Source organism: Zootermopsis nevadensis, unplaced genomic scaffold (genome assembly GCF_977971745.1).
Source record: "Zootermopsis nevadensis isolate Lab colony 2312 unplaced genomic scaffold, Znev_1.0 Znev_ptg000007l, whole genome shotgun sequence".
Taxonomy (NCBI): Eukaryota; Metazoa; Arthropoda; class Insecta; order Blattodea; family Termopsidae; genus Zootermopsis; species Zootermopsis nevadensis.
This window is the reverse complement of record NW_028259139.1, coordinates 66,099-94,045: the sequence shown is the minus strand read 5'-3', so window position 1 is coordinate 94,045 and position 27,947 is coordinate 66,099. Positions and strand designations below refer to the sequence as shown.

The 27,947-nt window shown below is 40.6% G+C and overlaps 1 protein-coding gene across 6 annotated transcripts in view; it reads left to right on the top strand.

Moving 5' to 3' along the window:
• Window positions 1-27,571, top strand: part of EcR (Ecdysone receptor) — a 223,356-nt gene extending 195,785 nt beyond the window's left edge. For 5 of the 6 annotated variants that reach the window (XM_022083323.2, XM_022083322.2, XM_022083324.2 and 2 more), the window contains 7 exons: window positions 12,582-12,752; window positions 14,134-14,274; window positions 14,648-14,775; window positions 15,760-15,894; window positions 16,203-16,355; window positions 16,640-16,862; window positions 17,642-27,571. In XM_022083323.2, the coding sequence (XP_021939015.1) occupies window positions 12,582-12,752; window positions 14,134-14,274; window positions 14,648-14,775; window positions 15,760-15,894; window positions 16,203-16,355; window positions 16,640-16,862; window positions 17,642-17,886 (1,196 nt within the window). In that variant the 3' untranslated portion in view covers window positions 17,887-27,571. Of the gene's footprint in view, window positions 1-11,458; window positions 11,588-12,581; window positions 12,753-14,133; window positions 14,275-14,647; window positions 14,776-15,759; window positions 15,895-16,202; window positions 16,356-16,639; window positions 16,863-17,641 lie in introns of those variants that run through there. The other variant, XM_022083327.2, reaches the window with a different exon arrangement.
• The last annotated feature ends 376 nt before the right edge of the window (window positions 27,572-27,947 follow it).

The following is a 27,947-nucleotide window of genomic DNA, read 5'->3' as shown; positions in this document are numbered from 1 at the left end:
CCTCGGTTTCCACAAAAGGCGGAGAAATTCTTGATTCGCTGTGCCCCGTGGAGTTGGTAAAATTTTTCCACCGACGCATCGCGACGACCAGATTTTCTCAGCTAAAATTTTGTACTTGCCGTTTCTGTTGCTGGCTGTCTGCGCGCTAGAAAACAGTTTTCTCCGTTTTGGTGACGTAAGCCACCCGGCCGGCCGGCTATCTCAGTGAAAGTGGCACTTACACTTCGTCGTAGCACCGCCACAGAAGGTGTCGTGGCCGACTTCGCGAACACAGAAAGATATGGAAATAATATACAAGGAGGAACAATTTTTGCGTCTCCACGGATTGGCATCGGAACTGTTTCGATTTCAGAGCTGCGATGTTCTTTTCTTAAGCGCTGTTACGAAATCGCGTTGGGAGTTTTTTCAAGCGGATGATCCATTTGTTCTGTTTAAGAGTAAAAAGTCTTTAGTTTGTCTGCTGGACTAGCTGTCTCTTGGCTCACGGCCCCAATGCTTTCATTGCCGCGAATATCGTGACACCAACCTTCCTCACGTGTTTACAGACTTCCTTACTGTGCATTTGTAAATTAGTTTATTTATAATTATTTGGAACATTTATTGTTTCCCATCGCGTGTACTTAAGAAAACAATAGGATCAGATCAGTCTCTGCCACTCACTAGATTTTCGAATTACAGAAATCGTCTCTGTCGACTCTGTTCGTCATACGTTGCTTTGTGTGTGTACATCGACGCCAATAAGAAACCAGAGTCGCTCGTGAAAGCTTCTGGAAAGTATTTCAGAATGCTTTCTCTTCTGTTTTAATTTCGTTGCATAACTGGAGTGTGTCAGAATCTCGAAGAGGACCTTTCGAACGAGACGCGGTCTTATGAATACAGCAAATGTTTCTGTCTCTATAAAAGCCTGAGTCAGTGTTGCTGAGTTCTGCTAAGCGTGGATTGTTTCCACGTTTTACTCTTAATCAGAGTCAACAACGCAGATTTGTCTGCCAGTGACGAAAGCTTTCTTAATACTCCTTCTACTCGTTCAAATACGAGGTCATCTTTCAAAATAAGAGTATTATTATTATTATTATTGTTATTATTCTTGTTGATTGAACGAATCAAATTCGCTCTTTTAATATTTATGTATAAAACTTGGAAGTTTGTATCACTGGCCCTCATTAGCTGAGATTTTAAGCTTTTTAATATTCAAAAATTGAGGACGCTCGTATTCCACTTTGGAACTTTCGTGAACGTTAAAACAAATGCACGCAGCTGATTATTTTGAGACGCGAAACGGTTCTTGGCGTTGCTTATTTAATCTGTGTCAGACTGATATTTGCTTGGATAAATTGTGATGTATCGGAACAGTCACCGATGTTTAATTTCGTATTGAACAACAATCATTGGTCTGCGTGTTGTGTTTTATGCGCCGTGTAGTGAGACGAATTTCAGGCAGAATCAGTTCAGAATCGGATATTGTGGGACATGGGAGTGGAGTGGACGATGGTGCATCGCGAAATGTTATATTGAGCTATAAAATGGTGACCCAGAAGAAATTTGACAGAGGAATGATCCTATAATTCTCACGCTGTTACGGGATTTCCGATTTTTGTGGTTGACGCCTTCATGAGACACTGGATGATAAATCTCTCTGAATTAAATTAAAACCTGCGTTTGCAGGGAAAATGTTCTCAGGCGGGGATTCGTCAACGGGGAACGGAGAGGCAAGTTTTTTCGCGGGGTGGGGGCGAAATTTATTATTTTTGTTCCGTTATTCGTTACCCCATTTCTACGTGAAGTGAAACTCACAGTTGACCAAAATATTTTTCGATGTGGCGAATATTTAATGACGTCTAAATTGCGTCCGATTTTTGTGAAATGCTCCGCTGACTGAGTCTATCGCTCCAAGATACGACTATCACAAATGCCTTTGGCTCGCCTTGAAACACCGAAGGAGGTTTCAGTCATTGGGACAAATCAGACGTAACTAAACGTTTATGGCACCTGCAAGTTACAGCGAAAGAGTGTTTAGAGTCTGTGGTACACGTTTTCGCTGCTTACGAAACGTGGACATTCCTTTGTAAAATCTGGGCTCGTGCGAAGGAAGATTTTGCACATATTTCAGGCGGCCTTCTGTAGAAGCTACTTATCTGCCCTGCGAAACGACTTGCTGCAGATACGCGACCACTAACACGACCTACCGAAACAGGTTTAGTGCGCACAACTTCGCAAAGTCCCTTGTCATCGGCAAATAATTACTTGAAACCAAAAGTTTTTTTTCGTAGTGTTCGTTGGAAATGTTTTGTTGCCATTAATGTTCTGCAGCACCAATTAAGAGGCTTGAGGTATGAAATTTGTTTAATCAAAATTGAAAATTTAGTTTCTTCCCCAAAGTAAATTCGTGTGCTAAAGATATACCCGTCCAGTGTTCATTTCGGAAATAATGTAGGTCTCTCCGTGTGAGATTTATGCAGCACCAAGAGATTCATTTCTTGGAGGAGAAATTGAGAATTATTGAACTCGCTTCATGGTCTTTCAGCTCTAAGAAACGACTAGACAGGAACTGTGCTCAGCGTTTCCGCTGACAGTTGTCGTTTGAATCGAACTATTTGCTGCGTCCACGCGTTTTAGGTCGAAAGACAACGAATTGCAGTCTCCTACTGCGTCAGTAATTATCACGGTGGTTAAGATAGGAATGACGAGGCAGTGAGTGGTCCATGGACAAAAGACACTTCACTCAGTTAATCAAGAAATTTCTTCGCTTTCATGAGGTCCGGATCCACGTCGCTCACGATTGTGATCTGTACCTCCCGCTCCCATTTCTCGGTCTGCTGAGTGACTATCAGCTTCACGTGGGTTGGTTTATTCATTGTCCTTAAGCATCTTCTCCCGTGTGAATTCAAAGACCACAGGCGTTTTTGTGGTACTCAGTTCTTCCACGTCTTCATATCGATTCTGATCGTATTTGACTCAAAATAACCTTTGTGGTCAATACAGCATTGCTGAACGGCATTAGAGCCAACCACTGCGATGTTGTTAGGCCCAACGCACGGAAGAATGTTCTAGTTTTGTACGTGGGTTTCTTAGGTTCTGGGAAAAATTGGAAAGAGGCGATTTTTTATTTGGACGAAGTTGGCACAGTGAAAGCACGCCTTTCTGCGTGTGCAAGTGTCTCGTCTTCAGACATTCATTGGATTTCTGGGAAATCTGACAATGCCAAACGTTTTCTTGTCTCTCGGTTGGCAATTCCTCCTTTAATGCAATTGTGTTTCGGATACAATTGGAGCTTTCTGGAAACCGAGTGGTCGGACGCACTCCACTGAATAACGCAATTTTTCCAGACGCCGGTGGAAACTGCTAAAAGTAGAGCGTCACACCGAATGTTATTAATGTATAAAGATAGAGGGGAGATGGAAAGGACATGTAGCAGGCATCAGAGACGAGAAGTAGATGTAACATCTTAATCGGAAAACTAGAAATGGTATTGTAACGAGTGACGTGGATGAGCCGACCACTCACCCCATCTAGTGCCGAAGCTGGGAATGAGTAAGAGCTGTACCGCCTCTCCCCCCAAACGACCTACATGGCGCGCAACGGGAGTGCTTTCATTTAAATTGCGATGGTTATGTAGCCTCGAATAATGAACTGCAGGATATCGCTAGGAGTTGTCGTGGCTTATATCGATATTTGCATAGAGACACTGAGGGGGGAAAAACACCCAATAAACTTGAGTTCCGCTGTGTGCGAAGCAGGAGTACAGTCCACCCAGCGTAACATTCTGTAAATTACAGGGTGACTCTTAATTACAGTGTTAAATATGAGGATAGTTATTCTCCTAAACTCAGGTCACAACCGCTTTGCCACCGCGTCGAATCCAAGGGACGTTCCAGAACGGAAGACTCTCATGGTGTGAGATTGTGGATTGGATTCATCTGGCTCAGGTTATGGACCTATGACGGTTTCGTGTGAGCGGTGTAATGATTATTGATCACCCGGTCTATGATCTGTTTCTCATGAAGGGTTGGTTCTTCGCCGTGGAGTGTGGTAGTTGCGGAGGAACGTCCCTTAGGTTCCTCAGAAAACGCGAACCGTGCAGTTATCAGAATTCTGTCACGAGTCTAATTATTATTCGTGATCGTGACGAAGTGAGGGGAGGAGAACACTTGTTCCCCTCCACCCGTTTTCCGTGTCCACTTTTGCTTTTGTTGTGCGAGTGTTCGTCACGGTTCTCGAGTTCGCGAGCTGTTGAATTCACCTTCTCGTCACGGTCACGTGGCTTCTGTTGCGCTCACTTGCGTTGCTTTTACGTAAGTCATGCCCCGGTGGAGTTTTTGCCACCAGAGCAGCCAACATCCGTCCAAGCAGCCAGACTCATTTCGCAACACGTCTCCAGATTCTTACGCGGTTTGCAGGATGTTCAGACCCTCCCAAGGCGCTCGTCGAGAAACCCGCATTGGTTATCCAATGCTGGCACCTCTGTCGTCAGCAGTGTCGAATCTGCGCCATTTTAATTATTATTTCCCGTCCTTAAGATGGCCGTCTTTTGGCGTAAGTTTGAGATTTGCTGGTTGCCTCCATCGTAAGGACGAATTTCGCATCGATTGTTATAGAGGAGGATGATTGGGAGTGACTTTTTGGTTTTTGTAAAATTACGCATTTAGGATCAATTGAATATTACCGAATCGCGTAGGATTCTTGTGGACGCAGTAATAAATCACAGGTTTCAATAAATTACTGGGATTTTATTGCACAGATGAGTGACCGCCATTTGTTTGTCGTTCCATGTGTGAAGTTTTCAGTAATTTATTCGTGGATCGATAATGTGTGCCGTGAGATGGATTGTTAAGATTTATCGAACTTCAAGTACGTGCTGTCCGATTGCTTTTTCCGGGAAAAAATTACACCGCGTTTATCTGTAATTTTAACAAACACCATCATCATTGGGGCCCAAGCTTCACACTTCACAACACTCATTTTAATCGTCTCAATCTGAGTGTGGCTAATTATCCAGCTTGTTTTCTTGACAGCGCAGCCGTGAAGCGTTATGGGTCGGACCGCCCGTCTCTCCTGCCCGAGGCAGCTCTCACATGGAAACAAAAAGCCTCGCTGCGTTTCATGGGGCAGGGAAAATTGGTTGGCCACACTGTGACATCTCCTCTCAGTTTGCATTGTATAATGCCCTCTATAAAGTGCTTAATTAAGTAATCAACTTAGTTGACCACACTGCCTATCGCAGCCTCGTGCAATATGACGAACTTCCTCTGCGGTCGAGGGCAGTGTTCGCACGCATTCACGCATGTTTGCTACGCTCTGGAGCGAGACGCATGCATTACGTAGACACGAACGTCTTTTTTTGCGTTGTAGGAGTCAAGGTGATCCGATGTGACGTGAAACCTCGCGGTGTGATGACCCCGATTTGAAGAAGTTGTGTGGACGAGCGACCGACACTGGATGATCGCTCTTACGTAACGCGAAGGGCGAAGGCGCTAAATCGCGGGCCTGAACCTTGATGGCGCTTTACAGAGGAGGGGCTTCTCTCTGCGCGGATGCCGCACCCACGAGTGTTTGATATTTCGACACGTATTAGTCCGTGTGTGTTACTTGCACGTGCTTTGCTCAGTGGCGTTCAATTGTGCGTGGTGCGAGTTTTGAGCGTCCTGGGAAGGACGTGAATTATCTCCATGGAAACTAGCGAAGTAACAGATGAATAGTCGATTGGGCTTCTAGCTCTCTCTACAAAGCCTACGGTGTTCGGAAAACTGGTTCTCGTTAATACGCTTGTAAGTGCATGAATTAGTTGCATTTGTGGTTATGATATAACTAATGCAGCGTACAAACTCTCCCCTGCTGTTCTTCGGTTCGAATCCCTCTCGTTGACATGCGAAGTGTAAGAAATCGCGTCCCCTGCCTTTCACCTTCATCGTGATCGCCTGCAAATTATTTCTCCATGCGCAAGAACCATCACATGCGTTTGGATAATAGTGTAAAATTTGATGTCCAGACCACAAATTACAAGTTTCATCGTCCTTGTGAGTTACTGGCTATGAGTAACACGTGTGTTGTTTAACACGTGTGCAGAGCAGCGGGGCAAAATATTTTCCAAATCGTTGTTTGAGATTTTGCACCCCCGATCGGTCATGATGCTTTTGTTTTGCGGGTAGTTTGTGTTTGGTGATGCTGGAGTCAGTGGACAAGACATTGCATTACACAGAGCCACGAGTTACGTCATTTAAAAATGCAGACTTTTTGCGGCGGGGGTGGGGCGGGGGTTCCCAGGCATTCTTGACTTTGGGCTTGAATGGGGCGGTTGAGTCGGTCGGAGGTGTGGGCCCTGGTCCCTTTCCCACAGAGGAAAGTACCCGGGTGCCCGCTGGGTAGAAGATTCGGTGGGCCTCGGACTCGGGCTGAATGTCTTTCCGGGAACCGGATCAGTCTTCCGGCCCCTGGTCTGCCCACCCCACACCAAGGCCTGTAATAAATTTTGTTTCCAGCTTCGTGTAAAGTGGGGTTTGTTAAGGGCCACATCCCGAAAATCGAAATTCTGTTTGGAATTTTGGGCACGAACTTATTTGGACCACCTGAAACTGGAAAGAACCGGTATTAGCGTAAACTTCAAACCGGTGTTGAAGTCCCAAAGGTCGAAGTTCCGCCCAGGACCTCAGAAGAGCGCAGTTCTCGAAGCAGAATTTGGACAAGAAACGACAACTTTGCATGTGGTGTCATTGTCTTTCAGAATTTAGCGTAGTTTTCAAAGTAAAGACACAATGTCGGCCCAAGAACAGAAAAATTGGTTTGCTTGAGAAGTCTTAACTCTGGTACAGTGCCCCACAATTTCCGCGGGTGTTGCTGGAAGTTCTCAGTCGCTGCTCGTACGTCAAAGTGGGAGATTATTTTTCGCACGTTGGTACAGTCGTCTTCAGGTTGCAGTTCTGTATAAGACAAGGATCTTATTTTTTCCGAAATGCTCTGATTTCTTTTTGTGTAGATCTCGGCCATCTTAACACACGCTGGCTCTGCGTAGCAATTTATTAATTTTTGTATTATTTGGACAGACACACAGTTTCTGTCGTATATCCGGTTTTGTTTATGTGGCGACTATTAATATTGCATGTTGTGGATTTCCCCCACCGCCTCGCCGCTGAGTGTATGCAGGTAAGAAAGAGTCAAGGCCGCACACTGCCCTCAGACCAGGCTTCGCTATTACCCAAACCGCGAACATCAGGCAACTTGCATTTCCTCGTCTCGTACGTCACTTACTTACGTTGAAAATGCGGCCTTTTCGTACGAGCGACTTGGGCACTGCGAAATGGCGTAACCAAAGACGAAGCCGCTGGCGCCTTTAACCCAAGAAACAGCTGATTTGAGGGAGGGCGCTGGAAAATTTGCATCGCGGGGAGATGCGTGATTTGTACAGAATTGTGAATCATAAACGAAGGAGAGATATCATTTTGAAGGGACTGTCCTGGTACCAAAAGAGACTGCAGAAAACAACGAAAGCTGGATTTGGCTCGTTTCTCGATTGGAATGTGGGCTCTTGAATGTGAGGTGCGAAAGTCAACCACTGCTCGCGACTGTCCTTTGTGCCTGAGGACTCTGTTATCTGAGAAGGATATGCAGGTTAGGACCTGTGGCTCCTTGCTGCTTCCATCATCAGGACGATCGCCCCGTTGACGGAGGCGGCAAGGACCTCTGAAACGTCGGTGAACTTCTACCAGACCGCACGGCGCAACAACCCAGAAGACCGCCATCTTGCGACTCACCGCCGTGAAAACCTCAAATCATACACGAAACAATGCCATTGTTTCGTGGGAGACACTGAAGGCATTTCCTACACCATCCAGCAGTTTCCTGTTCCTAAATTCTTCATAGTCTCTCCGCCTTTCTTAGCATTCTCAGCGGCCATGTTCTTTCCGAGAATGAAGGTCGTACTTCTAATTACGTTAATTAGTGTTAATGTGGTAGGCAGGAATAAGCATCGCATTTCCATTCATGTTAATTCGTCATCACGTAAGACGTCAAGCAGGGGACGAATTTGTCAACCGCGCCCGATGTTTCTGGGAGTGCCTGGCTGAGTTTGAGGGAAAATCTGACAGGAGACAGGCGAAGTGGATAATCGCAAGGGAAATTTTTTCTTTCGTTGCCTGAGCGACTGTGGTTCTTCCCGAAAAGGATTCTCGTCCATGGAGTTAGTTCGAACGTGTGTGAACGTGCAGAAAGATTCAGTTGTTATTAACTTTCAGGCGTCTTTTTAATATATCATATATTTAATATATGCGTCTGTAAGGGACTCAGCCTCACAGAATCGTTATTCAGAAGATGATAGATAGGAGCTCAGTGATTTAAAGAAGTTTTCAGCTTTTTCGAAACCGGAATGAAGTCAGCACTGCATGCAACTAGTCTTCTACTCAAGAAGAAATTTCCCACCTTTCATGGCACCAGAAGCTTGGTCACCGTTTTCGCACTCGCCTGCCAGTGGACTTCGACCAAAGGCAATGCGAATTCGTGACTCTTAATTGCAGAATATATACCGTTGATGAACTTCGTAAAGAACGGATTTGTTTGTGTGTGTTGTTAAACGAAATAAAGTCCAGCAAAGCTTACAACATGGCGAATCCTGACAGTCTCTATGTTACTTCAGTCCAGAGCGTACAGCTGGCATTTGCTTTTCATCGCACGATCGTAATGAACTTCACTTGCAAACATGGCGGCGAGCGAACGGTGGTAGATCTTGTACGCGGCGGCGCTGTGGAAAGGAAGGCGCACGGATTTTGCCCTTATATGCGTCTTTGTTTATTTCCTTTTGTTTCAGTGTACCCCGGTTGCGAAAAGGACGAATTTTCTGTTGATTTGAGTCTGAAAATCGGAAGGGAAACACCTGGGATGCCAAGGGGCAGAGAGGAGTAGAAAATAGAATGGATATGGGAAACAATGTGTGAGAATATGTAGTAGATTCAACTGGCCATTGGTGGGCTGTTGTGAAGTCGGTAATTAACTTTTAGGTGTCTTTACGAGGCGGGAAATTTCTTCAGCTTATCAACCTGCTTTTATAGTCTTCTGCTAGCAGGCATTTTATATCGTTTACGGAATAGTCAACAGTAGAAGTTATGTGAATATGTTGTTCGCAGTGCCTTTGCGATCAAAGAAAGTATTGTCTTCGACCGCTAGCACGGTCAGGTCACTCTGGAACCAACCTCCGTTCTAAATACTCTGGGTCCCTCTATATGAAGTGGATATGTGAGTTAGCAGCTGCAGGTACTCCCATGACAGATTGGAAAGAATTTCACTACGCATGCGTCGCGTTAAAAGGGAACAATGAACAACGCAACACATTGCGCGCCTTTTTGTAGAAGTGCCATCATTGTCCTTGACATTTAAGTCCCCGCCTCACCCCTAGAATCACATACTGTCACCAACATGTGTCAGATTGTGAGGAAATTGGGTTACTTTTCTGTGGCCTTGTTGGATGCGGAAATTTTGAATCGCTTCCCGAGATATGAAACTCTTCAGAAGGTGTCTGAGGAGGTCAGTTGTCTCAAGATTTCAAAACCACGATGGGGAAAGAATTTATGGAACAAAAAGAGACGTTTTAGGCAAAGGCTGCGGTGGTATTTGAAATAGGTCGCTTCCTCCTCAGTTATTTTCATGTCGCCTGGCACGTAATAATTCTACCCATCACATTCGGCGTCGTTAAATAACACGCGTCAGCCACTTTTAACGATCGCTCTGATATCTAAACCATTAATCAGATGAAAAATAAATCACAAGGGCACAGCTTGGTGATAATAGTGGTAAAAATATGTTGTTTACTTACTTTGCCAACCAGAAGAGCCCGTGGCAGGTAAACACTGAATATTAAACGTGAACAAATCAAATCGAAATTAAACTAAATCACACGCTCAAATATACTCAAAAGGAAATAATGTTTTCACTAAAAATGCCCAGAGATCTGTATGCGTCATTTGCAGCAATGGCGCACTCAGCTGAGTGATATTGGCTCAGTGCTGCTCACGCTGAAAATATAAATTTCTCTTTTATTTATCTTGTGAGCACACTAATACGAACAGTGGTCGTATTGGAATGAAATTTCCTCTTAAAATATTAATAAGAAATAAAACATCGCCATACTGTCGTCTGCAACAGATCAAATCATAATTACGTAAAATCTCAGAGATAAACGACAGTGACACAAATTGGGAAATTTTCGTTATATATTTTCTAATCGATTGGAGTCGGTCAGTGCAGTATTTCATACGACCTGGCCATGCTCTAGCTTTAACCTAATTAAAGTGTTATGTAAAACAAGTAGAAAACTACCCGTCAAGAATTACGGGAAAATAGAAACGGCACTTAACAAATTTTTATTTAAAAGTGTATCAAAGAAGCATATTACAAACTAAAGCCATTACTTATCTTTGCGTAATTAAAGAATATAATACGATTTGATGTAATGTAGTGGTTACAGTGATAATGGGTGAAACGGTTTCAGCAGGATTCGGCCGTCATTTCCAGATCGTACCAAGTTTGCATTACTTGAAATAGCTCACCGTAAGAAGGAACTCGGCTAAACACAGTCTCTTCCGTAGTAACCTAAGATATGTGGTACTTTCAGCTAATTCGGTAAGGTACCAGTACTGTGTTACAGTGATACTACAATTGGTAGTGATGGCCATAAACTGTGATTTTCATCGTCTTTCGATTAGCGTTTATTCAGAATTTGGCGACATTGCTTTCAGAACAGGCATCTTTTTAAGAAAGGAAACTTGACCGTTTAACTGTATCAATTGAATTATTCGTATTGTACATTGCTTGGTGTCAGAGTTTGCTCTGTGCTTTCAGTGGCTTACAGTTTGTGAGAGAACGAGACGTGGTGTAATGTCAAGGTCATTTATGTTTGCTTTCGTGAGACTCGTGAGCAGCAAAAACATTTGAACGAGATGAAACGGCTAGAAAATGTTGTTGGTGGACTGAAACGTTGTGTATGTTTAGTGGTAGAGGTGGCATTACTGCGTGGCGTTTGATGAAATAAGAAACATATTTGCACTTCGGTCTGGATTCAGAATGAATCACAGAAAATGTCTAGTTGGAACATTCAGTGGGACTTGTTGATGGGAAATACGGCTATACAACACCTGCAGTCACACGACAACGCAGAACGCAGGAAAATGTTTGTGTCTGGAATCGGGGTTGGAACAGATGGCACCACTGTTCGCACGACTCGAAACGTTTTAGTTTGTTCATTGTAGGGCTACCACACGACGTAATTTCCCCAGACGTCTTTAGAAAATGTTGGACCAGCCCGAGTGGAATTTTTAAAATACAGTGTCTGGAATTGTGAAGCCTTAAGCATTCGTATCTAGTTCTGGTTAATTTAATAATATATTTGCAGGTTTTATGCCTTCTCGCTGCCAGCAGACTTCTCTTGGTGGGCGTACAATAGTGGCCTGAGTAGACGCAATGGGAAGTAAAATTAAAATTTATGGAAGACTTAAACACGTATCGTAGTCTTTAGAACATTCGTTAATTGTCTTCATGTGTTTTCAGATATCAGTGGTCAGTTTGTTATATATTTTGAACACCCTCACGGAACAACACAAATATTCAGGTGAACATTTGTGCCGAAAGTGTAATTTAAAGATGCGATGCTAGCATTTTAATGGCCCAATGGTATCAGAATCTCTAAAATTGATGTATAGAGTTCTAATTTTTGTCTATCTGGTCTTCCTTTTTGGTTAAGGAGATATATAGGGAATTTTCTATTTTCTGTCTTGGTATTGCTGTTGCGATATCTTCCATGTTGTGATGCAACGCTGTAGGAATCATTTAGTAAGTGTTGAGTATTTATGGTTAATGAATTGTGTTCTGACTTACAAACCACAATATTTAGTTGATTGTTCATGGTTCTGCAACAACAGCTAGTAAGTATTGTTGCATACAGTAGATAACTTTCACAACATGACTCTCCATTATAATCTTAAACTGCGAATAATACAAGACTCGTGCAGTGGGATGCAGTATCAATTAACAGTGAGTATGCGGATCCCACTGGCCCTTCCTATTTACGGCAGGAGGATACTAGCAAATCCATCCACTGATTGTCGTACGGTATCTTATCTTGTAGTGACCCATTTTTATTATATATTATCAATAGGCATAACATTTGCAATTATAGCAGAATTTAATAATACCATTGAGGACCATTAACCAGAGACTATGAAGACTTTTCATTCCTGCCACAATATTTACTAACATGTCGTATATCTGAGAAATATACTTGTTTCTGTTTACAGTTTCCTTGTATTTTAAAAAAATAAACATAGTTTCCCTTGAGAGATTTAATTTTGAGGTTTCCGCAGTAATGAAAGCATGATTTCTAATTTTGCTACCGTAAGTAGGGATGCTGCTTACGAGGTTGAATGGTATCATATTCCAATAGACCACATACCTGTACTTACTTGGATATGACCTTCAAGGATTTTGCTCTTAATTTTAAGTTATTCTCATGTCCATCGAAGGTTTTGTGAGCTGGAGTTTGATTTGCAAGCATAATCTTGTGTTTCTCTGTGTGCAACCTTGTGAAAACGTATTTATGGTTACAGGTCGAGAAGATTTATCGCCACAGAGCAGTCTGAATGGACACAGTTTTGATAGCTGTGATGCTAAGAAGAAGAAGGGACCAGCACCGCGCCAGCAGGAGGAGTTGTGTCTCGTCTGTGGGGACAGAGCGTCTGGCTACCATTATAATGCACTTACCTGTGAAGGGTGTAAAGGTAGGGGTTGACTCCAGCTTGTGTTCTGTCAAATGTGATATTACAAGGGATGTACTTGTTTTAAGGCAGTGTCCCGGAATTTTCCTGAGGAAAACAATTTCGATCAGGATAGATGCTGTAATGGGCGAGATCTGAAGCAGATTCGTCACAAATACAGGACACGCGCATCCTATGTTTAACTAAGCTGCGTTGTTGGTTAATTTCGACAGTTTTTTAATTTAGAGTCCCAGCCATTGCACGTGCTTTGTACATTTAGAATAAGGGAGAGAAATTTTGTGTGTTGGGAGTACCGAGCTGAAGTTTTACGAATGCCATTGCTTGGTGGACAGTGATTCAGGATGTGGTCCATTGGCGGGCTTTTGTGAATCTTTTATTCTTTGAATCCCACCCAAGTTGTAGGAGGCTGTCAAAGGGGGTGGGGTCATGCAAACCATTCTGATGACATCTCAGCTGTGTCCACGGTAGTATTATCCTTCCGTCTTCCAACTGGTTTGTTCCATCCAGACTTTGTATGCATTTCTTGGTTCCTCGTGCAAGCTTTAGGACTTGCCTGTCTTGTCGATAATAAATGTTTGGTGAAAAGAACAAATTATGAAGTCTCAGGAAGGGTCCAGTGGCATTGGGGAATTTCTAGGAACATTGACGCGATACGTACGTAATGTAGGGATTGTACCTGCTAATAATGTTCGAAATTTATACACGAAGTAATTTCAAACAGCAAGGACTTAACAACCACGTCTGTAATGGACGAGGTGTTATTATTATTTAGTGTTCTGTCTGACGACAGGTCCATATGAACAGGATCCTTCCATCCTTTTCTCGGACTAATGTAAAATATTATTTGTGATAACTGGACGTTACCTGTTGCAGGCGGACTTATGTTACCAGAATATATGAATGTTTAGTGTTTTGTATTTGATTGTACTAACACGTTTCAGGATTGACGTAGCTCAGTTTAGCTGGAACTATTTTCTTCTATTTGTGGATTAATTCCAATTTATGGAAGTTCATGCGTAGTAATTTTTCTGTTATGACTTGTGAGTGGAAGACCGTGTGTCCTGGCACTTTATTTTGCCTCTGATTGCAGCAGTGATAATTTTGTATTGCCTTTAGTTCCTTTTAATCAAAGACGGTAACGTGCGAGGTATCGATTCATGGCATGATAACAGTGCCCAAAATTGCCTTGGTTTTAAGACACTTTTTTAACATTTCAAAATTTGTGAAATCAGGGCGCAGCTCACGTTTGACGGTGTCTAAGAATCGATATAGCGTCTGTTTTCCTGAAAAGCTGTTACTAAATCGAGGATATGCGGCGCGTGTTTTGTGTACATCTTTCATGATCTGCATTTGTTCATTAAAAGGTAATTCTTGATGTTCGTAGGTTTTTTCCGGAGAAGCATAACGAAGAACGCGGTGTACCAGTGCAAGTATGGGAACAACTGTGAAATTGACATGTACATGCGGCGGAAATGCCAGGAGTGCAGGCTCAAGAAGTGTCTCAGCGTGGGCATGAGGCCAGAATGTAAGGAAGCTTTTTAAAGTTGGTTTGTAGTTTGTACACATTTCCTAACTTGTTTAATTGCACGATTGAGTTTAAGGGAACACAAGTTGATGCAGAAAGGCCGCGCTGTTTTTAGTCGAGTTTTACGTCAGTTTCTGATTCTTTTTCATTGCGAACAGGAGATGTCTTTAATGTCTCGAAGAATGTATTGCATTTAATCTACTATTAAAATCAGGTTGTTGTGTTACAGTTATCGTGGTTGTGCGTTTTAAGACACTTCTCTCCACAAAGTAAACGGTTCTCGTAGGAAAGTGCCATTAGCCTCGGGCATGGGCATTTTTCAACGCCATTGAATGAGAATATTTTAAACTGTTGTATTATTCTGGCTTTGCAGGTGTTGTACCTGAATACCAGTGTGCGGTAAAAAGAAAGGAGAAGAAAGCACAAAAAGACAAAGATAAACCAAACTCGACGACGAACGGGTCACCCGAGGTTGTGGTGATGAAGGAGCCTGATCCCAAGGTATAATCAGTTTTTCTGTGGTTTGGTTGTAAAGGAATGAATTTGTGGCTACACTTCTCTAAACTCCTGGTAAATAAGTAAAGTAACTAAAGTGAACGATTTGAACTTGTTTGTGTTGAGCGAAATCATGAGTACGAAGATTGCTATTTTCTGGGACGTAGCGCCATTTGCTGTTCTTCGATTGACGGGGGACGAGGCGGTTTTACTCGTTCACCCAATCTGTGGACAGTGCGTGGTAGATACTGAGCAACATTTCAGGTAACCACCGGACTTCGCGCCGCTACGTCCCGGAAGGCAACCATCTTCAAGTCTGCAGTAAATCTGTGCCATCAAGGCGACCGTGGCATTAGTTTGTTAGGTTCTGAAGGGCTTGGTGCGCGCGTTTTGAGCCATGCAACGCGAAAACATAGGAATTTTAAAACATGGCCGAACTGCATGTTCTTTGCCTCCCAGACCTTCGGATTGCAGCGAAATGTGGCCACTCCCATTCTTTCATATTTTGTCAGGGAATCTCGTTGAACTCAAGAGAAGGGTTCAGTTACAAGGGCACACATGTAATTAATCACATTTTAAATTGTAGCCCCCTTATTAAGGGGAAGATCTTTTCTTAGACCTCATTTACGTCACAATGTGTCGGGTGTAATTTTTGAATTATGCCTGCTTTTGTGCTGAAAACAAATCAGCCTTAGGAGGCTACGTTATTTTTGGCCCCGTTGCAAGCGACAGACAATCTGTCAGAAAATTGTTTGTTCACTGTAATAAATTAATATGTCTCCAAGTAGATTGTTCTTTTAAATGTAATCGCGCTTCTTAAGATTATCCAGACTCGTCTAATGAACGTGGTTCAAATTCTGGTACGGCAAGTTGCCATTTGGATGTAGGACAAAATATTTCTGATCATTTCAACAGGATGAGACGGGACAATGTAATTTCTGTGGAAACGAGAGTTAAATTAATATAATGTTTATTCGCCCTGGCTTTTAGGCAGAGCCAGAGAAGTTGCCGTCGGTGAATGGCGTGAAGCCGGTGAGTCCGGAGCAGGAAGAACTGATACACAGGCTTGTTTACTTTCAAAATGAGTACGAGCAACCATCAGAAGAGGACCTCAAAAGGATCACAGTAAGAGTTTTTTTTAGCTTAGAAACGGCTGCTCGACGCTTTTTTGATTCATTGAAATGTTTGAGATTTAAATGCGTTAAGAAAGTAAAATTGTTGGATGTGCGAAAATATTTTGCCTGTGAATGCTTTTTGTCCATTCTGAAACTTCGCTAGATATCAGAAAATATTTAAGTTGTGATGCGTCTGAAACGGCAAGTAATATTTTCTGTTGTAACGTAGAACCAATTCATTTTGTTCCCTGTTAAAATTATGTGAGGCTAATGGTTTGTGCCTTATGTAAACGCATAATAATATTAAAAAATTTGCAGAACCAGCCGACTGACGGAGAAGACCAGAGCGATCTGAGGTTTCGTCACATTACGGAAATCACCATCCTCACAGTCCAGCTGATAGTGGAGTTCGCTAAGCGACTGCCGGGCTTCGATAAACTGCTCCGGGAGGATCAGATAGCTTTACTCAAGGTACGGAGCATTTATTTACAGGAAGAAACTTTTCTACGCAGTGGCGACAGTAAAACATCGCCGCGATGCTGCCGGGGCATGCCCGTCTGGTGGCCTCACAAGTGACGGCGAAGGGAACGAGATGCAGATTTTTTCATTGTTACCTGGACTCAAAACTTCCAGGCTCCTTGGTTCTGTCTTCCTTCATCACAGATTATTTGTTGGTTCCTGGTTACGAAACAGATCATCAGAGCCCGAATTTTGTCGGTAACAATGAGATGAAAACTGTGTTTTGAATTTTACAGGCTTGCTCCAGCGAGGTGATGATGTTCCGAATGGCGCGGAGGTACGACGTCCAGTCAGACTCCATTCTTTTTGCCAACAATCAGCCATATACTCGAGACAGCTACAGCCTCGCAGGAATGGGGGAGACTATCGAGGACATGCTGCGGTTCTGCCGGCAGATGTACGCGATGAAGGTGGATAATGCAGAGTACGCTCTTCTCACTGCCATTGTAATTTTCTCAGGTAAATGTCTGCAGTTTCCTACGTTCCGTTTTATTTTAAAGTCGCCCGTGTCACGTACCACGTGACATCGTCTTTAATCATGGCACTCGAATGATTTATTTACAAGATGGCGGTCTTCTGGGTTGTTGTGCTGCGTAGTCAGGTGGAAGTTTACTGATGTTTCGGATGTGCTTGCTGCTTCCATCATCATCGCTCATCACCCTGATGATAGACGCAGCATAAAAAACAAATGCCACGATGTTGCAAATAGCAGAGCCTTTCCTTTGTAAGGGGCACAGAGTCCGGATGGAAAACTTTCGCAGGTCTTGCTTAATTCTTGGTCGCAGAAGACTTAATGTGCAGGAACTGTAAAATTGGACATAGGGCACGCCTACAAGTGAGAAAGGAACAAGTTTGAAAGGTGTACTCTTTGGAGTATACTCACGTTTCATAGGCGTTCTTCATTCCCCGTCGTGTGTTCTGACGTGCAAGAGTCGATCCCAACCGTGTGACGGGATTGTGGTTCCCGTTGTTGTGGAGAAGTGATGCAAGAGCTTTAAGAACTTCAAAAATATTAACAAAGGTGAACTACAGTACGAGAGTGAAGGTACGTAACAGTCAGTAGGTGTTCATTTTCCAAGAATTAATCTAATTGGGGTTCATTTTGTGCGGTTTTTGTTACTTTGGAATATGATGTGACCCTCCATACTTAATGAAAATCTAATTCTTGCACAAGCAAGTATGAATTGTTAAAGTTGAGGAATCTCTGTGTAATCAACCGCTGTTTGCTTATGTTGCAGAGAGACCGTCGCTAATTGAAGGCTGGAAGGTAGAGAAGATCCAGGAGATCTATCTGGAGGCCCTGAAAGCTTACGTGGACAACCGGCGGCGTCCTCGGTCAGGCACGATCTTCGCCAAGCTGTTATCGGTGCTGACGGAGCTGCGTACCCTCGGCAACCAGAATTCAGAAATGTGTTTTTCACTCAAACTGAAGAATAAAAAATTACCACCATTCCTTGCCGAGATCTGGGACGTCATCCCTTAGTGTCGCTGCCGCAGCAGACGTGAGCGTTGTTATAGTTAGTACAGCGATCGTAAAGCGCCATTACTTTTGGGCTTTGGTGTAAGGGAGGTACAAATCAGTAAGGGAATATACGCTGCTTTTGAACCAAATTGACTCCCATGCCGATCTGTAATCGCCTGGAAATTATTCGTCTATGAAGGGCACTGAAGTACTAATAAACCTCATGGAAATTAAATTGAATGGCGTCTGAATAACGAAGCCTCAATGCACTTTTTATAAAGTGATCTACAGTTTCTGAATTTGCGCTGTACACAATTTTAGATTGTACAGATGAGTCTGAGTCATAATATTCCAATCCAGGGGTGAGTAATCTGCACTCCATGGGCTTATGTGACCCATCACATGATTCAGGAATTGGCCGTTGCTGCAAACAAAAATTTTTGCTGCTGAGCTCACGATATACATCGCCCTTATCTCAGCGTAAGGCCGAACAGTTCCAAAAGAAAATATATTTATGAAACAAAGAATTGTGAAGATGTAGACCTGTAATATTAAATCGCATTATTGCACAAAGGTACATTGTTCTGTCGTTCAAACGTGCGACATTTGACGAGACAATACAAAAATTTCTGTGATACAAATAACTGAAGTTTTATAAAATTCACAATGACTTGTGTGAAAACCTTGAGAAAGGTAACCGAGAACTTGCTTAAAATAAATAGATTTTAAATTTAATACCCGGTATCCTCTTCATGGTAAAAAAATCCAGTTTCACTCGCTGTCCTCATCATAGTTTTTGAAGATGCGGTTGGCTAGCGTGGCCCACAGTATTCAAAGGGTGCCAGCCCCTGTTCTAAGCCACAGAATCTCAGTTTACTTCATTTGCGGTTTTGATTATCTACCGTTTGACTTCGTTGGTGCCGAGGAGGACGTAAATTTGGTTCCTGATAATTGCATATTTTCTTTTTTGTGGCGTGCACGTAAGACTGGTTTATTAAAACTGAATTTGTTCACTGCAAAATTTTTGTTCAAGAAAGCAGCCGAGACAAATTTTTGCTTGGCCATCAGATAAAGCGTCCACTCGCGCAGAGATTCATCCGCTGCAGTGACAAAGGATGACTTATGCGTGCCATCATTATTGTGAACTTCCAAAGCTCAGAAATCATTTACAAAGGAAAACATATCCATAATCTTGTCTCGTCGATGGTTCAAAGTCGAAACAATTTTGTTTCGTATTTATTCACTGTTCAGTGAATCGCATACGCGTTCCTTTGCGTAAGAGACTGCGAACTAGACTTCTGTGGCCTTCATGGAGATAAATATTCTGTCAGAAACAAACTGTGTGTGATTGAAGGAATTCCAGAAGTTGAACAGATTAGTGAATCGATATGCCAACTTTTCATCATCAAGTTGTGTATTTCTTATCGGGAATCATAACAGGATGCTTTAACTTAGAATTACGTATTTCGCCCAAAAAGGTTATGCACGAAACTTTTCTTCTTTTTCAAAAATCTCGTGACACTTGTATTTTAATATTACCTTAAACACATTCCCTGCCAGTATTTAACCCTTGATGCTCAAGCAGATAAGATATTATCCAACTTAAGGCAAGAGGATAAATTTCAAGCTGTGGAGCCTTTTGATAAATGTGAATGAGGGGACATTTTTTGACCCTGTGGTGTTCCTTCAGAAGCCCTCACTTTTGGAACAGACGGACTGGTCCCATTTTAGGTTGCTGAGAGCTGATGAGGTAGAGTCGGCATTCTGGATCATATGGACTTGAAAGTCAGCGGTTTGGCCGTCAGTGCCACGACGGTAGTTTTTCGCGTCTGTGCCACCGAGTGCCAAGAGCATATGCATGTGGTAGATACAGTTTAATGTGAAACTTATCTTCCTAATGGCATAATTTATGTCAGTGTGAAGGTTTTGTTACTTCTTTGTTCAAATATGAAATGGCAAGCAGAAGTTACTTCACACTTTAAACTCTCTTCAGTTTCAGAAATTCATTATTTTGAATTTGCTTCTGACTCCGAACAAGGAGAATGATCGATTCACTTCTGCTGTGTGTCCGTTCATCGTGCTTCATCGTAGATGCAGGTTGATTTCACAACTTGTTCATGAAACTTTACTGGCGATGCGTGCATTCCTTTGAAAACACGAGTTTACTTTCTGGCAGAATGGTGGCAATATTCTGTTGACAAATGATTAGGGACGACGTTTTTGACGCACTTGAAGAGTTATATTCGGTTAGGAGATTTTCTTTTGTTTGATTTGTACATATTTTCTAAATGACGTAAGTTTCGACTACAATGAACTTAATTTTTTATATTTGAAACTAAGATGTACCCACGGACTAAAATTTGAAGCACTGAAAACCTTTTGTGTTAACTGTAATTTTGCATTGCTATATATATATATATATATACATACACACAACACGCAAAAAGGGTACTTGGATAAAGAATTCCTTAGTTTCAGTATAAATTAAGATGAATTTGATATTTAAAATTAGACACAAGAAGAGTTTCCTCCTCAAATGGCGGAATGTAACTTCGAGTTCCTAGCGTTGGAAATGATGCAGCCTGAAATTCCAATCAGGCATCTGTTAAAACGTGTACAGAAGGTAACAGATACCTGAGTGGATAGTAGAAGCAACTGCTTGAAGCGCGGCCTTCGGAGTGGATTCCAAAGGAGATCACGCATTGAATGCGCTCGTTGGACTGACGCTTACGTGTTTATATAGTTTCTTAATTCATTTAGGCCTATCAGTGTTTTTGCACGACATTGGTTTGGCATCTCTTCGCTGTTCCTACTATAATAATGTGAAAACTGAAAATACTTAACGGTTGTGATATTGATCGATTTCTGTTCGTTCTTTTTCGGAGGTGAGAGACAATGGAAGATATGTGTAACAATTGTAGTATCTTCCTAAAACACCACCAAAATGCAGGCTGTGAAAAAAAAACTGTTTTCTGTTTCGTAAAAGTCGAGTTACTGAGAATGGGGAAGGATAGAGCATGAGAGAAATATGGATGGAAGTTTGTTTTTAAATTTGAAACAGAGTCTATGTTATTATGTATCAAATAAGATGTGGTTGTCAGTAGTTTGTGTAAATGCAGAAAGCGAAGAAGTGTTGCATAATACTTGTTAAAAGGAAACAAATTTGTTCATTTATTGTTTTATGCAGAGAATTATTTATACACGAGGATAAGTGGGTGTGAAAAGAGAAGTTGGAGGAGTTTTGGGACACAAATCCGGTGCCTTTTTCAAGTCAGAGTAAGAGGTTAGAGCATAAGGTGCAGTGGAGTGAAATTGCGCCGTGGTGTTTTGAAAGGTGCTGATTTTTGTGCGCTGGGGAGCTATGGACTTGGACCCTGCACATAGTTTCCTCTGTAATGAAAACAACGTGAAGTGATAGTAAGAAGAAAATAACCGTCCGTTTTTAAATATGATGTAAAGTAAATCAATAGTTTATTCAGGTGACATAATATATATGATAATATGAGTAGAAATAAAATCCTTAAAATATTAAGTGAAAAAGTGCTATTGTTTATATTCAGTATAAATTGCAAGGGTCATCAGTTACGTTTCCACAAGGTTTGTTTGTTTGTTTGTTTGTTTCTGTCCTGGGACTGCAGTTCGACTTGCAACGTACGAACTGCCTCATGGGATCGACGATCTGGCGCCGTGTCTTAGAAGAGAGGCGTTCTCTGCGAACAGACGTTTCTCGCGCGAACTTGAATCGGACATTTTTGAGTCCAAAATGCACGTGTGCCGGAATTAAACTTTACTTCTGAGAGAGTGGAAACTAATCAAAGTCTGGGAACTGGAAGGAACTTTGTGCTGGAGATGTCACATGATAATGAATCAAGATCTTCTGCGTAATAAGATTTGTGGTTTAAAATGATCATCCTCATGTCCTTCCTGCTTTGGAAGTGGTCATTGCAAGAGTGATAAATCTTTAACGAGATTTGTTTTTAGACGTACATATTACTACAGTTTTTTACACACTACTCCCATATTACTGCTGTCCTGCCTGATGCGGAGAAATAATTCCATTTCTTTGAATGTTTATCGCACTGTACTAAACGACCTGTTAACCAAGGCCATTAAAAGCTGTCATGGTTTCGATTTGTACTGTTCCATAATAGCGGATAGTAACAGATTCCTAAAACGTAGGTGTTTCTGAATTTTAACAGTAAATTATAGTAACACTCATTAAGTCAATATAATTTTTTTTAACCTCCCTCCCATTGTCACATTGTAAGTAATTTCGTACTTTTTTTAAAAGAAAAATATAGACAAATGGAATAGTAGTATTATACGCTGCTACAGTTTTGTTCCAATTTAGAGAAATTTAAGTACTGAGTGTAGGTAGATTTTTGTTACTGCGATCTTTTTTGCCATATATTGCCTTATCTTAAAAGGGAAAAGAATGATAAAAATATCTGTCCCTCCTAATTAAAATGGAAAATTAAACATTTTCTGTGGATAATTAAAAATAAGATGTAGGCACTGCAGCTTTTTTAAACGAAGTAACTTTTTCCTTTTTTATCGACTGTTTACCGTTGAATTCTTTGAGACTCGTATAATGTTTTAAGATTTTCTCCTGGGGCTCAACACTTAACAGCACTGCCTAGCCAAACGCAAGAGATGGGATCGCATTTATAACTCGTGGGCCGCGGCATTCATCCGCCATGAATGTCGCACGAAACATTACATGCTGAGAACTGCAGGCATGATTCCACACTGCCAAAACTGACTACCATATGAAAATGTGCTGCCCATACAATTTAGAAAATAATCTCAAGTCTCAGTCCACCACACGTAGTTTGGAAGAAAAGTACTATAAATGATTTATGTGTTCATGAAGATTCATTCTGTTTTGTATAGAAAAGTAACTCTCAGCCTGTGTCTGTGAGAACAGCATTTGCTGTCCTCCTGTATCTGTCTTAAATGTTTGTCTCCTTAACCCCTTCTATTGGAAATTCTCGACCACAGACATTTTGTTTGCTACTTTCTTCAGAATAGTCGATGTATGTTTGCGGTATTAGCACTGCAATGCATCTTCATTTTGCAGATGTTGATTTATTTCAGTGGCGTATTTCAATTGTGACATTTTGATTAAATTCAATAAGCCTTTACTGAATAATGATAATGTACACTGTGCCAGAGAAGGGGTTAAATCGGTACATTTAGCCATCAATTTTTGTGGCAACTAAGTCAATGAAGAGAACATATCGTAACAAAACCTGGAAAAATAATTTCCCTTCGTTTTAACGGCGTAATCGTAGAATATGGAAAGCAGAAAGAAATTGAAGGCCCATGTACTGAACAGACTGAATATATATTGCAAGTAAAATCTTCTAATTATTATATTTCTTGAGGATTTTTGGCATTAATTAAATTTGGTGTTTTCTGCTCAACTTACATCATATGGGATGGGGAATGTGTGCCTGATAGACACTGCCATCTGTCATCTTCCTCTACTAGGAAATTTTGTCCATCTTTCTGTATTTTAAGAGTTGACATACAATAATCAGATGGAAGCTAGAAATTTAACATGAATATGATTAGATTGACTTACTTGCCATAAAATCCATCTAAATGTAATTAAAAAAGAATCAGTGTCTGTGTTGTGCACTTGATATCCTCATTTATTTTTGTGTAACTGAGATAATTAATGTTCAGCCTATAACGTGGATAATCGAGAAACAAAAAAAAAACATTTGGTGCTGCAGTGACTAATGGAACTTCAGTTTCTTGAATCTGTGAGTTTTCTGTTTTCTGCCAAGTGCTGGATCTTTGTGTGCGTATCCTGCATGTATTTCCTGCGCTAAACACGAGTGACTAAGTCCAAGAATTATTGTATGCAAATGATGATGCGTGATAATTATTTCTGCTGCTGCATTGATGATTTGACTGCACCTAGAAATGGGTATTTGAAACTGTGTGCTTTATGTTGCTTTATTTCACACCAAACACCCCCCCCCCCCCCCCCCCTTTATGGTCGTCTCCCACACATGGAAGAAAAAACTTGTGCTTAAATGGCTACAGTCCACATGGAAAAAAAGCCAAGTGGAGTTCGAAAGTTTGCATAAAATAAATTAGAAGTGAGCTGTCAAACAGGTGTCTAGAACTTAAGTGTGCATAAGAATGACTTAAAAGACGAGAACAAAGCAAAGTCAAATACACATGGTTAATCTTTTTTACATTATTTTTTGGCATTGTCTGACTGATGTGAAATATTGGTTATTCATTTTATGTCGCGTAAGTAAGTGGGGCACTTAAATTATATCCAGAAATATGAAGCGTGATGGCAGTGAAAATACCGTCCCTCACTGCGTGACTGAAGTCCGCTGCGCCCTGAACAAAGACTCTTCATCATTTTATAAAGCTTTGTGAATCATTTTGGGGATATGCGTGTGTAGAGCTCGATTCATTTTTAATTCTGACTGAATATTTAAAACTCTCTTCAAACTAAGTTTACAGTCTGTTTGAAATTGGCCCTAGAAATCAAGTGTGCCTTACATATGTGCATCCGTATATTTCCTGAATGTCGCTGACATGTCGTCCTGTCTGTGGGCCCTTGTAAGCAATTATATGAAGAAGTCACCAAAATATTTCAGTGTACGTACTTGTATGAAAATGTACCTTTGGCCTGCCACTCATTATTACCTAACCTAACCCCATAACTCATGTCAAGTATTACTACCAAAATAAGTGTATAATTGGTCTAGTGCCTTGGTTTCTTATGGCCTCAGAATTATTGTTTTAAAATCCAAAGAATTTTATATGAAAAGTTTCTGTTTCATTCTGATTTCTGGGAAGTCTTGACGCTACTCACTGGAGACCAGTCAAAATGAAATCTGCAGTACAGCATTGTTTTCTTTTCCTTCCTAGATGCTGAGCAAGTTGGTCCAAATTACGTTTGTGGTTTCTTTTTCATAGGTGTCTGATTCAGACCTTGTCCAAATTCTTCGTTCTGTCTTCATCCAACAGTAAATATCCTGTGTAGTTGATGGAGAGGTTTTAAATAAACTATTTGCTTCTGCACGGTTTAGTTGTTTTCTTATTCATTTTCTTGAAACTTTGTTGCAGTAGTACTAACACAATAAAGGAAATTCATTGTACTCTGGCTTTTCTTCCCTGTTACGTTAGCAACACGCCTGACGTACTCTGTACAAAGTATGCATGTATATGTGTGTGAACATTCATTGGGGTGTGAAATTTGCAGATTCAGCTTTGGTGTTCACAAATAAAAGGCAAAACTGTTCCGTACGTATCTGAACAATTTGTGTAATAGCACAGTTTTACGCTGTATTCATCTTTGCTATAATATAATTTTTTTGTAACAGAACACACAATTTTTGTGTGACAACACTCATCTGCTAACTACTTTCACTTTTTATTGAACTTTGTTAGTTCTTTCTCCATTTTTTGCATTCGCTTCAAGTTTTGCTGCCTTCAGCCACCTCACATTTTCACATTTCTTTCTCCCATTTATTTAATTCACAGAGAATGTCTCCAACACAGCCCCAAAAACATAATAAATAGCTGGAAATATTTTGGTGACTTGCCCTTTGTAGGCACGCACATCTTTTTAATTGTGCCCCCTTCCCATTGTGAAACAAATGCTCTGCTTCCTCACTCATTGACCAGACTGAAGTGTATTTGCGTACTCAATTACTCAAAAAAGACTCGCTAGACTGTACAGAACTTGCCAAATATTTGATAGTTTTGAACCTGTAAATCCCCTCTAAATAGTTCCTGATGGTCACTGACTAATAAAATTGGGTCGCAGATAAGGCGTTTGCGACAGTTTTTCCTGGAAATAAGTTGAGGTTAACGTGGTGTGAAATGAAGCAAGTAAAGATCTCAATTTCATGTTTTCTACTTGGGTACCTGGCATTTTAGTGTTATGTAAATACTTTGTACATCAGTTTAACCCAGATTTACCTTTAAGAATATGAAAAGTGTATGGGGTGTTTCATTGATATACTGTTCTAGTGTCACAACTCCAGACTTAACGTACAAAGAAATATTAAACAAGAATAACTGAATAATTTGATAGGCTGCTGCAGCTCTTTACAGGCCTTTTCTGGAATTGTTGTTAATTTGTAGAAACATTATTGACCTGAAACATAAAAATTATAGTTACTTTGACTGTTGTCGTGCTGTTCTCGTAGATTTCAGCCCAGTGAATGAGCTTCTTGAGTGTTGGGACAACGGTTTGGTCAGCGGTACATATTTCTGCCATTAAAGTTTCGTACCTTTCACACGCACGGCGAGACTTCGTCATTGAATTTGACCTTCTTGTTACTGTGTAGTAAGTAGATTGTATCTTGTTAATTAATTGTACAGATAAGAATAAGAAGCTCTATTACACGTGTACTGTATTTTCACTGAATATGTTTTAATTATTAAGTTCTGAATACCTGAATTTAATTAAAATGTTAATGTAAATATCTTTGTGTATTGAGTTAAGAAATATTGTCATTAGATGTATTTATGTGGTGCAATATGTACAAATGAAGTAGCAGTGTTTTGTATAATTTTGGTGTACAAGTTGAGTTTAATAACATTTATTAACAAAATTCTATATTTATTTCAATTTTCTGCCATTCAGGCTGTATTTAATAATGGCATTTTAAAGTGAATTGTTTAATTTTTCACTCAAGGATTCACTTTAACCAACTGCATAATTTTTATAGTAGTTTAAAATGCTTGTAGTTGGTGGTAAGAATGTTAAATTGTTTTCTAATATTTAATTCAGTTTTGTTGTTATTTTGAGCCAGGCGATGAATGTCGTGTGTCTGACACAGGTATATGTTCTATGTTTTTATGGAGAGAGATGTTTATTCTGAAAGTTACAAGCTTGATTTTGTATTGTCATGAAAGTTAGAAACTGTTTTGCAGGTAAAATACAAAACTGATTTAGTGATGTTTCTTCCAACCGTAGAAAGTGCCATTATATATACAATTTCTTTTCTCTTTAAATAAAGTTATCTTTCTTGTGTGTCTGGGCCTATTCTGAAGAGCTGCAGTGCTGTTATTTCATTTTTTTACGTGGACACTCACAGTATTATTACGTATTAGGAGGACTATTCATTTCATAGAAATCTTTGTATGAAGTGACATGTCCAGTTTTGTAGTCATGGAACATCTGAATAATACAAATAAGAGTAAGAGTAATAACATTAATTTTAACAACTTATTAAAGTAACATTGCAAGTGAAATGTTCTGCATGGCATTTGATATAACTGCTGACAGTAAAATGATTACATTAAATAAGATATAGAAACTCAGTGACTGGTATATCTTTGTATAGTATTGTATATGTACAGAGTAAAGGTAAAAGAACTTGAGGTCCAGAACAGTCCTTTGTAGGAGGGTTGAAGCAACAAAAATATGCAATATTACATTACATAATAATGTTGAAGAGGATGTGTCATGTATGGAGGTCTTGAGGTAACTTCATATTACACGGAGAGAGTAATTTAGTTTTGTGCATCGTAATGAACTAAATCATACTAAGTTTGTAAGGAACGAACAAAATATGGAATTCCTCCAAGACCTCTCATTTATCTGTGCAAACATGAAGTAAAATGGTGCAGAGAAATGATAAATCAACCAGTTAATTGTAAATGGAAAAATAATTACTTGTTCTATTTTGTGCAGTAAACAGACACCACAAAGTATAAATGGTGTATTTCCTTTCTTTAATACCATATTTCATTCATTAATTGTTAATTGTTTTTTGCCTTGCTTTCCTCAGTTGTTTCTTTTCTAAATCCTTATTCAGACAAACTGGATGGAAGATGAGTCTTGGTAAGTGTGACCGCATGCCAAGCCAGAAAGATATCTTGATTTGAACTCTCAACATTTTGAAGACACATGACTTCATGCTGCTACATACCAGATGGCAGCTGTCTCTGAATCACTACTGAATTGGTAAACTGATCTTGACACTCTTAAAAGATTCATAATGATGAAATGAATTATATTTTCTAAAGGAAGTTGAAATGGTGACCTTGTGGATTTGATCATTGTCGTATTTTCATTCAACTGTGGAAACATT